Here is a 13407-nt window from a genome sequence, read left to right as displayed (position 1 = left end):
TACTAGGTTGATTTTTTTTTATATGCTCCAGAAAAAGTGCAAGCAGCATGTGGTGACATGGCATGGTACCCCGCTAAAGTGAGAGAATACATGTTTTTAAAGTTGAAGTTATCAAATTTACTGCAGAAATGGTAGGGAAAATCAATGCACTCGTAAAACATTCAGGGCTGAAGGAAACTGAAGTATATCTGTTGTAAGACACCGGCCTTTGGCAAGTTACAGACATACTTGTTCACGTGCTACGTACAGATATGCACGCCGTATGGATGAAACACTTAGGGTTAAGTTGGTCGAAAGTCTATTGGTTAATACTACCAAGAAATATTTTGTAGCCAAACTCAGCAGTCAATGCAGTTGTCCAAACGCGAATTATAACAATAGCTGAATTAGTTCAAATTTTATATACTTTTCTTCAATTATTATTTTTTTTTTTTGGGGGGGGGGGGTAAAATATAAAACTGAACAGTTAGCATAAGGCTGAATCTGGTATTAAATCTTAAAACAGTTGTGATCAGCTGTGCTCATGTGTTCTGCAAAGAATCCACGACGCACAATCAGCCCCACAAATGTAATCAACCGAAAGTTGCCATACATCGTTTCGAGACATTGTGCCAGTTTCCGTATATTCTTGTGACCTTGTATGTAATACATTTGGTTTATTTCATTGTTATGCTCGGTGAATGCTTGCTGCTAACCGGGTCATATCTTTCCATCGAAGCTAGAGGATTCTATGTACGCCATTCGAGCGTGTATATAGCCCATCTCGCAAGGGTTAGATGGCAGTCTTTATAGGGAACAACCTACAACGTCAGGGTGCTTGCTTATAAGGAGAGGGATTTTGATTTGAGGGCTATTAGCTATTCGTACTGTTTGACGAAGTCATTTTGACAGCTATGTTTTTACTGTACGATCACACATCGAGTGAGCGTTTCTTCGCCCACTATTCGTGTGTTCTGAGCCTATATTGCTCATCGTCTCTTTGTGCTATGATGTACTTTTGTCCAAATTCTACAGGAGGTGGCGTTGCTCTTGAGGTGACTTTATGTCAAGACTCGAGGACTGGATTCTTAGCGCCCGACATGGACTTTACCGATAATCCGCTAATTCGCAGAGAGGTGTGATATATACCATTTGTGACCGATTGTCACTTGGATGCCAGTGTTAGCTTTCATGCGAGGAATTTACGAGGAAGTGTGGGATTTGCCTATTTATATTGACTGAGACTTGCGATCGAGACATCAACCTGATTTGTGTTGATCACCGTAGATATCTATATTTTGCTGTTATTTACATTATTTTGCATGCTGTATCTATGTTATACTATTTAGATTAGACTATTCAGTTATATGTATTGGATTAATCTAAATGGGCTCTTGCTTCTTTGTGTGAGGGTTATCGCTGTCTGGGAGTTAAAGAAGCCATTTCTTTAAAGTTATTCTATCTGATACCTTTACAATGTGAACTGCAAAATTTAGAATAAATCCCTCGGAACTACATAGAAAATGCTTGTGTTTAAATTTATTTAATTTTATCTTTACAACTATATACTGTACAATATTTCACTTATTCGATTACGGTCAGTTTTATGAGTGAAACAAACTGGCGTGTCCGAGGAGATAACTGAGCTTTGACAAATCACTGACAAACTTTCCAGAACGTGACGTAAACATTTGTTCGCCATATTGAAAGAAGTTGTTAGGGAACGAATCTAAGACTATATCAAATATGTCCCATGAACGCCAACACACACAATACATCCAACAAAGTAAACGAACTACCTTTATACTCTTCACAGTACTTGGACTTTTGATGGATTTTTGATGCGAATTGTTGACGTATAGCCACCAGGCCTACTTTGACCAAAGAAACCGCGGGTTCGAATCCAGCCTTGGCTTGTTCGATGAAGGCTCCGGTACCTAGTCATGGTCTTTTCCAGTGGGTGCTCAAGTCCTTTACCTGGTTTCCTTCGTCCTAAAACATGACCACCTTTTTATTTGTAGAGAGATATAAACTACGAAATAAATAAATAAAAAAACCGATAGGTCATTAGTGTCGTCTTGTTATTACCTGGACGTGAAGCTTGTTTTTTGTTTTTGTTTTGGGTGTTGACACGGTTTATATACATTAGTTGGATGTGAAAACATGGCTTCATAAGTAGTAAATTAATGATGAAAACATCTTGGGTCATCTCTTACACAATGGGATCCATAAACAAGTGTAGCCTTTCACGTTTACATCCATCTGTACTCCAAAAAAAGCTTGCTTCCGTCCGGATAAATTGAATCACTTCCTCTCAAGCGGATGCCAGCAGGGTATGAAATTGCCACGGTCAAACTGAACAAATTGCAGCGTACTCCTCCTAACGCCTGCAGTGTAGTTATCCAGACCCATGGCAATGTAGTGCAAACCCAGCGCCTCTAATCGTTTTCCAATTGCATTGCGTCGTAGTGCATAAAGCCATGCAATAAATCCCATAGTTATATCTACACACATACATTCCACTGGCTGACATCACCATCATAAAAGCGGATGTGTTTGAGAGATTCTTGACGTGTAAGCCTTTCAGTACAGCCATCAAAGGTGAATAAAGTTATTCGACCCCATAAAAGCTGCGTCTTGTTCTATAGTTGGCGTTTGAATTCAATGCAGTATTTATTTGCTACTTATTTATTTGTGGCAGTATTATTTGCTACTGAGCACGTAGATCTACTACAATCACCAATCCATAACAATCCATCTTAAGTTTGCCCGAAATTGTCAATCGTGCGTGTATGATATAACTTTGTGAATCAAAATGTGATGGCGTTATAGATGTAGTCACGGTACGTGAATTGTGTAATTACGCCGGGAAGCGACGTTAAGCTGAAGAACGCATTGATATCCAGCGGAATCGAGATGTGGGCATTAGAACAGATTATTGGTGGCTACAGTTATTTACGTCATATTGCAGCCAGACAGAAGGTTTCGGGTATCTAGCCAAGTTCTTAGAATAGCCAGCGATCTTCTTTCCACTTAAGTATATGAGCTTTTCACATTTAATTTCTTTATTGCACATCGTCAGGCTACACACGCATGGCCAGTTGTAGAGTTGGCGTTAGGAAAGCTTGGCCTGCAAACATAACGAAACAGCTATTGTGTTAACATGTCTGGGAAACAAAGCACTCATGGAGGAATATTCAGAGTAAAGTGTGTTCTGTAGGGGACGTTTAGAAGCGGTGAACGCAAAACGAGTTTCCAGGAGTGGTCTATCACCAACAGACCACAGCTATTGTACAGGTCAGCTTTAAAGAAGAATTAATTTGACCAGTGCTCGGTTGGTGGCCCGGTGTGCCACATTCCACACGTCCGGTCATTATTTCGACCATCGGACTGGAAGTCGGGTTATTTCATCGACGTCCTCGGTCTTCGGATGCCGATTCGGAAACAAGGCGAATATAAACCAAAGGCATACACTCAAGAACCTCAAGCTAGATTTGGAGCAGTCCGATTGGCCCAACGCGGTTGTCGTCTGCTTTAGTCATTTTCAGAAAAGCGCTGTCAGAGAGCGACGTCGTCACCTGCAACCCGACAGGTTTTTTATCCTCATTTGTGGAGTCGTTTGAGTGTTAACTGGGAATACCAGACCGTTCTGATAAACAACAGCTCGGAGGCAGGATTTACTGTTTCTCCAACTTCACATTTAACCTTTTCAAGAGACCTGGTAATTCCACACTGCCGTATATTGAGCTTTCACGACGCTTTACATACCGGTATCTTTGCTCTTGAGTTCTGGTGCTGCTATAGTGTCACGCGTGGAGAGAACTACCCCCTGCGCGTGAGTTTGCCAGGCGGAAGATGTGCCAGATGCGTTTATATGGGGAGAAAATGGCCAAATTAGCCACGAGCCATTTTGACAACCATCTCAGGAAAATGTCAGAGTAGCTGAAAGCATCGTTGACGTTTTGTGCTGAATGATGGAGGCAAGTTGTCGGGTAGTCCAAGGGATACTGGCTTTAGTTCATCTGGTGACATTCTGCGAGTTCGGTCCAGAGGACTCTTCGTGTCAGTGACCGCTGTGTGTGATGACCATCTCGATAGGCAGCCTGAAAATGCCGGTGCTAATTGAGCACCGTGTTGCCCCGTGCGATCGCTATAATGCCACTTATCGAGAGTTTCCGGGGGCACCGTCGCTTATGAAGTTTAATTGGGAAAGTTTGTAGTTCGCCGATAACATTGATTTTTCCTCATGTTTTCTCCTCTAAATGCAAAGCGTTCGCGTTGGCAAGGAGTGTTAAGCGCGTTTTTATGGGCGGAGAAGAAGAGCAAATAGATATTACATATGTGCATATAAGTGAGCCATGTGATACCCATGTTTATGTCTGCCTATCAGTAGATTCCTCGCATGGCATAGCCCTCTACAATAACTGGATGGTGATCTCTTCTCGACTCGCTTTTACGCGCTCTTTACATCTCCTCTCTGGTATGCAGACCGTGGGGTTAAAAGCAAGGTTAAGAAATAACCGTACTGCAGTGATATAAAGCTGCGTTATACTGGGTTCGTTTACCTTTGGTATACAGCCGGAGAAAAGTTATAGGCCTTTATAGAGATAATGGCTTTACATGCAACGCATAGGGATGTGGAGGCCGCTTTTACGTAGCGGGTGTACAACGGAGTCATCAGTGTTGCACGGGCTTTTATAACAGATCGTAACAACCGCCTCGCTGAAAGTCAGTCAGTCCACGGCGGGCGATCGTTGGAGACCGGCACGGTCTGCGTGCTGGCATGAAGTAATCCGAAGTCCTGTCTCCTGGATACGGTGTACCTCAGTTAGCTCTCTTGTTTTCCGGGTGGGCTCAAATCCAATCAGTGCAGGTAATATAAACAGGTGCAAATGGATCTAATGAGACTGAGGGGTAGAGGTGTGACGGGGTGGGCTGACTTGCGCGTGAGGGAAGCCTTGTGTCGGTGTTCGACGGTGTGACGAGTGTTTATGAGATGTGGATGGGTGAAGCCTGCACTGTGAGCCTGGCGAGTTGACTATGCGAGCAGGCATCAGAACTGTCGTGAAATCAACATGAGACACATTGATAAACAGCACGTTATGCTACTGGAGAATCTCAGGATTATTTCGGAGCATAGACGGCGGTCATTGGCGGATTACCATAGGTGTGTGGCTGAGAATTACAGGTAAGCCAGCTCAATGTCACAACAATATTGTTTTCTTTTTCTTATATGTGATTTTGAAAAAATACTATATGACTACCTGCACGTTATGTACCTCTATATCGCCATCCAGTTACGTTTAGACACGTCCAATACATGTTATTTAATAAAACTAAAACGTGAAAATTCCGCATATATAAGTAACTCTAAAACAGGTATCAAACAGGTAACAGGGACTGTCATGTCTATTACTGATTTAGGAAAATTAATCATTTTAGCGTATACAATAGTGGAAGTATATCACAAGTAGAGTATTTTTTTGATCAGATATGCAGGTATATAATTTATAACAATCTACATCTTGGATACAAGATTCTTCAGAAAAGAACGTCAACTGAACGTAGACCTCGAATCAGGCGAATTAACAACGCCCTTCGTTCGATTATTGATAAATAAATACAACAAACAGCGAAGTCTTATAAAATGAAATCATTTGCCAGTTTCCATTCCGACTTCCAACCCTGGTGTTGTTCGCTTAAACTGTATCTTGTATAATGCAGGTTATAGCAGACACGCTGTGCCGTTTCTTTTGGGCCTAACTTTGTGGGAGACAATTTGGTCGTATTCAATTTTTTGCAGATTTTTCCAGTTATCCAAGAGCCAGTTATTCTTCGATGTTAAATAAGCTATGCAAACATCACCCATTTTCTCAATATAGTTACCACTCATTTCACGTTACAGTTATCATCTAAACTTTGCCAGAAGGGCACGTGAGAATATTCTTCCGTAGCTGTCGTGCATGCTACTTTATTTGGGACATATCAGATTATACTTTATTTGATTAGTGTGTATTCAAGAATATTTCACTTATGGGAAGGCGGAGAACATTATGGTGGGAGGAAAACGGGCATAGCAAGGGTGAAACCCATGACCATCCGCAGGGTGCTGTGGCGCGTTATAGTAACAAAAGATTATTTTTTTAACAAATCACTCGTGCAAAGAAGCTATCGATATCTCATGAACTCTTCTGAGGAAACCGAAACGTATTTCTGCAGGTTTGTTGGACTTGAAGCCGTGTTAAAGGCATCCAAAGACGTGTAAAAGCATCGGGAGACGTGTTAAAGGCGTTCAAAGACATGTTAAAGGCATCAGAATCGAGATAGGAACTTTATCAGTGAAATCAAGTTATTCTGTCTTTGAAAGTCGTTCTCTCTTTAATACTGCTTCAGATTTAGTTTATCTAATACAATGTATTCATACAGTGTCCTTTACATAGGGATTTCTTTGATGTATGTATGCGTTACTCAATACTGTGTTATCCGTTATCTGATGGCATACAGTTATGTTGTTGAACCAAATACCAGAATGTTGACAGAGAGCGGAGGTGAAAAACTTAACAGGTTTTACTGCTAAACGTTATCTCATATTTTCCTCCATTGATCTATAACCTTTGACCACGCTTTCAGTCCATTTCAATCACACGGCGTTAATATCAATAGCAGTCGGGAAGAAGGTGATGGCAAATGAGCTTTACATTATTAATGACACATTCAAAACTCGGGTGGCACTTAACTGTTCGACCAGGTGCTAATTCGACCCACCCATATTGAAGTGAGCCCTCACAAGGCCATTAATGGCCAGCGTGTGTTTACTAAGTACCGTCACCATCAGGTACCGTATTAGGGTCCCCCCAGGCAGTGACGAATAATCATTAATTAGCACACCTCAAGTATACCTGAACGAATTTCAAGCAAATCTCGCCGTGAAGTTATCACGTCAGTAATTAAGCTGATGCAGGCGTGCGCAAATCCCTCCTCGGAGAGTTGAATATACTAGCAATTGTGGGGAGCTTGTGTTTCTGTTGTTCCAACACACGGAGTGAGGGTTCAAATCCAGCCTTAGACAGGGAATTTGTGGTTTCCCCCGCTCTCTCTCCTTGCTTGTGGGGCCATGATGACAATAAGCGATCGACTACGCTCGTGCGGTTATTTTACAGTCTAACTTTCATTGCAGAAGACCTGCAGTTTTCCACCAATATGGTGTGCATATCTGTACATCAAGGTTCGTCAGTATTTTTCCCATCGCCTGTGCTTTACCTCAGGTCCGATTGACCGCCATTGTATAAATGAAAGATTCCTGCGTACCAACAATTAGATAAATAAATCATTTCGTTCACATCACGACGGCCTTTTTATAGCAGGCCTGGACCAAGGCCGACCTATTTATTATGCCACGTCACTTTAATGCCATATCGAAGACACCAAACATGACACTACAACTGACACCGGGCCAACCAGTATCTGGTCCATCTTTCTTTTGCTGAGAGCCAAGCGAGGCATATCAATGTGTATCCAACGTGTAATACAGCCTTGCCCTCTCTTCTGAAAGCTATTAATGTTTTAGCTGCGGTGAGAATTGTAGTCCGTGTTCTTGGTCATGCATTTTGGAAGTGGGTATGTGTCGCTACTTGTGATCGCAGGTGTCTTGTTTTCTTGTTTTCCTTTGTCTATAGTTCTGTACTTCACTATTGCTATAGATATTAGAACACTTAAGTAGTCCAGCATCAGTCATGAAATTTGTTTTTCCTTGATTTTGGTTTATTTATATTTAACCATTTGATTGGAGTTTTGCTCAAGAATATTTCACTTATACGACGGCGGTCAGCATTATGGGGAAACCCACAACCATCCACAGGCTGCTGTCAGACGTTCCCACATAAGACCGGAGAGGTAGCCAAGTATGAGATAAACTTGAACTCAGTACGATCGTATTGGTGAGAGCTTCTGGGTTATTGTGCTGCGCTAGCACGCTAACTACTAGGCCACAGAGGCGCCTGTTTCACTTTTTTGTCACATTTTGTATACTTTTGTTCGGAATACCTACATGTATATCATGTATGAAAACCGTTCTTGTAGTGTTTTTTTCTTCAACACACTGATACCATTTAAGTTGTCATTTGCAATGTTTGTTTTTATAGTTCGTTTGCACACAGTACAATTCTGAGGAGTGTTTTTCATTAGAATATATACGCGTGTGGGACGACAAGAGAACCTGTGACACGACAGTTGTGTTAACATGGGTTGTATAAATATGACATAGTTCTATATATATGCCATATACATACTTCTCTTCTGTTTTGTATCCAGATCGGTCTGAGCCAACTTATAACACTGAAACCTCGTTCCAACTTTCTCAAATACCCAGATTACTGTGATTTTAGAGATTCCTCACCTAAATGACACCCATGTACCAATCTGATAGTTTTAGACACCTCTGTACGGTTGTTCACCCACGGACCGTGTAATGATCTGGGGAAAACAGACACCTGAGGAACTATACATTGATAACATTTGTAAAGTGCTTGCATTAAGGAACATGCGGTGCAGACCTATATGTGCCAAATCTGACACACTGTGCACTTGAAGAAAAAGAGTTCCGATATTATGCAGCATTAAAACAACACTTTCGAAGTCTTCTGTACCATTAACCAGATCGTCATTGACAAGTACGGTGAATAATAAAATCAATGTCTTAAAAGTAAACAGTTTATATAAAGCTATAGCCCAGTGTAGATGAGCAGATGAACAGATGGTATTTTGTATCAGTCTTATTGCGTCAGTTTCAATCCTTCCCAAAGCCAGTTTAGTTTAGGTATGTTCTGTTTTTTTGAATATGTTAGCCGAACTGAGTATCCTGAGGCAATAAAGAGATATCCGACCCACCAACTATAATTCCATAATTAATTGGCAAAATGTCTGCCAACATGAGTTTCGAACACTTTGTGTTACTTTACCCTTATTCCTCTCGTAACAGACATATTGTTGAGTGAGTGAGTGAGTGAGTGAGTGAGTGAGTGCTTGGAATACTGAACAATTTTTCAGCCATATGACGACGAAGAAGTCCTTATAGTGCATGTACGTGTAATTTGTCGCCTTGTTACAGGACGGATTTCCACCCCTCTTTTATCTAGTGATGCTTCACTGGGAAGATTTACCGAAGGCAAGTAAGCCACACCGCCCGAGCCACTATGCTGATACGGGTCAGCCAGTGGTTACACTATCCCCTTAATGCTGAAGTTACAACTTATTGTTAATGTATTAGGTGTGACCCGACCCAGGATTGATCCTGGATCTACCACCTCCCAAGACATATTGTTGAAATTGCAAAATTTATCTCTATTTGATACAGGCAAACTTTTGATACAACTATATATTTGTAAGTAATTTTTAAGTTAAGTTTTCCATTAATGGGCAGATGAAACACAAAGTAAAAAAAATTTAGTGAAATCTGGAGGCATTTAAGCAAGAAGTTCGTCCGTAATTTGCCAGAGGTCAGCCGTTTGTACGGTATTTTTGTCACATCAATCTCGTGCATAACTGCTATGAACTGGTGGCGGTCGCTTTTTCGGCTTTTGGTTTTCAGGTACCTGGCCAAGGTCGGTGAAGTTTACTCCGGGCACTCCGATTGCCACCATCGGTAAACCTGACAGCCATCATAAAAAAGTCTTGAGCACGGCATTAATCATCAATCAAGTAAATAAATAAGTAGTGGGTGGCAATAAAAAGTGTTGGATAAAAAACCTGAGGTAGTCGTCATATGAAAAATTGTTACATACGACATTAAACCCCAAGCATACATACACAAACGTAAGGGGCTAGTATGCCCGTTATCACAGTAGTAGAATTTGTCGCTATTTTGAAAATGGTTCAACATAGATATGACTTCAAGTATATGGTTTAAACTTCACAGGAGGCAAACTCGACCTACATAGTTTCTCTTTTTTTTTTCGCCATCAGCTTGCTCTTTTTGTCTGCGCCCGATCTATAATTGGACTGACTAATTTTCACAGACGTTGACTTCTTTTTCTCCGGCTCCCCACCAAGCCTAATCAAAACTCTCCCAGTCCTGACTGGTGTTTAGTTAATTCTGAGGAATTATAAGACCATGTTGTTCAGCTCGGAATGGTATTATAGGCAGTGGTAATAGTCTGAGGGCCGACATACAGCTCGTGTTCCGCTAGCTTTACATTCTGCCCCACAGGTGTAAGCAGCTCAAAGAAATATGGAAATCCATGTCCGCGTGATGGATTGTGTCAATTTCCGGAAGTCGACGGTGGACTATTGACAATCACCTGATGGCCCCAATGGATACCTGAAGGCTACTGCTAAACACAGGATAAAACTTAATAAGCTGTTTATTGAGGCTACCACCATGTCAGCCTATAGGGAGTATGATATTAATGCATACTTATTATTCTGTCTATAGTCACCATAATTACTGCTCAGGTGTCAAAGGCAAAGGAATGTTAGGCAGGATTTGGCTTTAGTACATTGTAATTGCCTGGTCGCTTACATCAAAAGAAAATGCCTGAAGCAAAATACTACATTTGGATGCAGATATATTTCCTGTTCACCGTTTAATATTGGTGACTTTAGCATCGTAGTGATATAAGGCTTGTTGCTGAATATCTGGAATTCCATCATGTAACGACATCAAATAGTTATATATATACACGCGGTGATGGAGAAAACATTTGTTTTGCGACGGGCACATGTTCAGCTTCTATACGCCGATCGCACAGAATGCGCTGCGATGTTTTGATAGACCAGATAGAAAATAGAACACAGATTATTGTTTGAATTAGAATAAAGGACTATAGCCGAAAGATATGATATGAATATCCAAGTAGCATTTATCGTTTGTGTTCATGCATGTGATTGGGGATTACTTTCGACATCTGTACCCTGGCGCATTCGGAAGATGATGGCTGGAGTTGCATTTCAGTCACATCATCGGGTTTTGTTGTCTTGGAAAATCGAAAACCCCCAGGACATGGAGTAAATAATCATGGGCATATTGAGAAAGACAAGGCTTCTACATGATACAGTGCAATTAAATAGAGCGGTGTCATCCTGCTGGATAAGCTTGATGACGAAGCCATCAACCCACGTATAACTGTCTAAGTGATAGTTTTAAATCGAATTTTCTTCTCTGGAGAAGCACTGCAAGACGAGGGATCGAACGTTCGACTAACGTAACGAGCTATACAATACTGACCATTATCAGCGAAGCTTGTTTCCATGGCAACGCGAGCAAGACAAAGGTATCACAATAAGGCACGGTCTATAAACGTGATTGCGATGACAGTCAGTGACACAATCTGTATATATATGATCACAGTAATGTCACAATCTAGATGTGTGGTGACAATTAATGATACAGCCTAGATCTATGTTAACAATTAATGGTACAGCCTAGATCTATGTTGGCAATTAATGGTAGAGCCTAGATCTGTTGTGACAATGGTACAGCCGATCTATGGTGACAATTAATGGTACGGTCTAGATCTATGATGAAATTTCTGACGACACAATCCATATATACGATGAGGATTAGTTGGGGAGTCATATTTATGATCAAAAGCTATGAAATATCTGTAAAGTTTACCAAAATTAATGACACATGTTATAACTGTGATCGTAAGTAATAACGCTGTTTATAAAGACTAGTAAACATTCTATGTGTATGATCAAAATCAATCATCCAATCTTTAATTACAATAGATGACTCCATTTATATCTATAGCTAATTATTGTCTGTATCTACATTTATATTTTCTATACATCATATCATGTACATTATATCCTACCACGACAAACGATACATTACATGTGTATTGTCAGAATTTATACATGTATAATTGAAATGCAATATTTATGTATAATCAAAGTTCCTGACACACTCCGTATATATAGTTACAATTAATTACACAGTCTCTGTTTGTGATCACAGTTTAAGTAGCTTGCTCAATTTTGGTATTATAAGCTGCACTTAAATGTTTTCCAAAGCTGTTGACATATGCACTGACTTGTGTAAATGTGATTAGAATAGTCAAATTATTTACATACTAGATCTGTTGTGTGACAAGACAGGTTTGTTTCGTTACATTGGTACAACCTAATGAGTTTTACTGCATGTCTATCACACTGGATATTGCCCTAAGCTGTGGCGCTGAACAGCTATGTAGTATGACGTTATCTGAAATCAAACATGTGATTCGCACTGCAGGGAAAGCTCAATGGGTTCCAGACAGAATTCAGAAACTGCCCAGGATCCTGTCAGAGAACGGCTCTATTTTGTCTCCGTGGCTCAGTTGATTAGCGCTAGCGCAGCGTAATGACCCAGGAGTCTCTCACCAGTGCCGTGAGTTCAAGTCCAGTTCATGCTGGCTTCCTCTCCAGTCGTAAGTTGGAAGGTCTGCAGCAACCTGCGCATGGTCGTGGGTTTTCTTCCGGGCTCTGTCCGGTTTCCTCCCACCATAAATCTGGCCGCCGTAGTATAAGTGAAATATTCTTGAGTACGGCGTAAAACACCAAGCAAATAAATAAATAAATATTTTACCTTTAAGTGGAAAGGAGAGCTTGTGCATATCAAATAGGAACATAAGAAAAAATGTGGAAACAAGGCAAGACTTACCATTACAAAATGTATATGACAACACTGTTTGGTGCACATAAAACTGTAGCCTATATATATGCTGATATACATCTACTCTAATACATTTGTACTGTGTATTCGCATTAATATTTCAATCATCAGGCATCGAATTTTGGATTTTTTTTAGTTTGGGATATGGAGTATTGGAAGCCTAAACTATTATCTTTTTCTGTGGTGTCACACGGGGATATAGCGTCTGGGATTTCAATGTGCTGTGGAAACGGAAAAATACTGAACATGGAAAACAAGAATTCTGAAAAAGAATGCCCATATACTGCATGTTTGTAATAAATGCTGATTGGCATTGGAACTATATGGGCACCATGCCTGAGCATCCATATTTATTCAACCGTACAAGCACAATGTAACCAGCATTGCGCAGTAGACCTTCGTCGGAACTACGAGGCCATTCGCTTGATTTTTGCTTATCGCTATACTTTTCCTTTTCTTATCACGAACTTTTTTTTAACGTAATCTTGTTTTTATTTCTTTTTGACGCCGTGGTCAAGAGTATGTCACATACATGACTGCGGAGGAGTGTGTGTGTGTGTGAGGGGTGGGGTGGGGGGTAGATTTATGAATGGAGGACAGATTTCGCTGTAAAGCCACCACCCTTCATCAGTTATCGGCAAATTTCCTGTCTAAAAGCCTCAGCTGAATAAGCGGATGCAGAATTCGAGGCTGCAGCCGAGCGATTGGGACGAGTGCGAGGCTTCACTTGAATCAGTCTTTTGGCGGCACGATAAAATGGCATTGAAGCACGCTTG

The 13407-nt window shown here is 40.8% G+C and overlaps 1 protein-coding gene across 1 annotated transcript in view; it reads left to right on the top strand.

The window, feature by feature from the left end:
* Window positions 1–4793: 4793 nt before the first annotated feature.
* Window positions 4794–13407, top strand: part of LOC135469782 (uncharacterized) — a 126662-nt gene continuing 118048 nt past the window's right edge. Inside the window, exon 1 of the mRNA XM_064748377.1 lies at window positions 4794–5167. Within this exon, the coding sequence (XP_064604447.1) occupies window positions 5055–5167 (113 nt within the window). The 5' untranslated portion in view covers window positions 4794–5054. The remainder of the gene's footprint in view (window positions 5168–13407) is intronic.

Source organism: Liolophura sinensis, chromosome 7 (genome assembly GCF_032854445.1).
Source record: "Liolophura sinensis isolate JHLJ2023 chromosome 7, CUHK_Ljap_v2, whole genome shotgun sequence".
Taxonomy (NCBI): domain Eukaryota; kingdom Metazoa; phylum Mollusca; class Polyplacophora; order Chitonida; family Chitonidae; genus Liolophura; species Liolophura sinensis.
The sequence above is the reverse complement of the archived record's forward strand: the minus strand, read 5'-3'. Positions and strand labels throughout refer to the sequence as shown.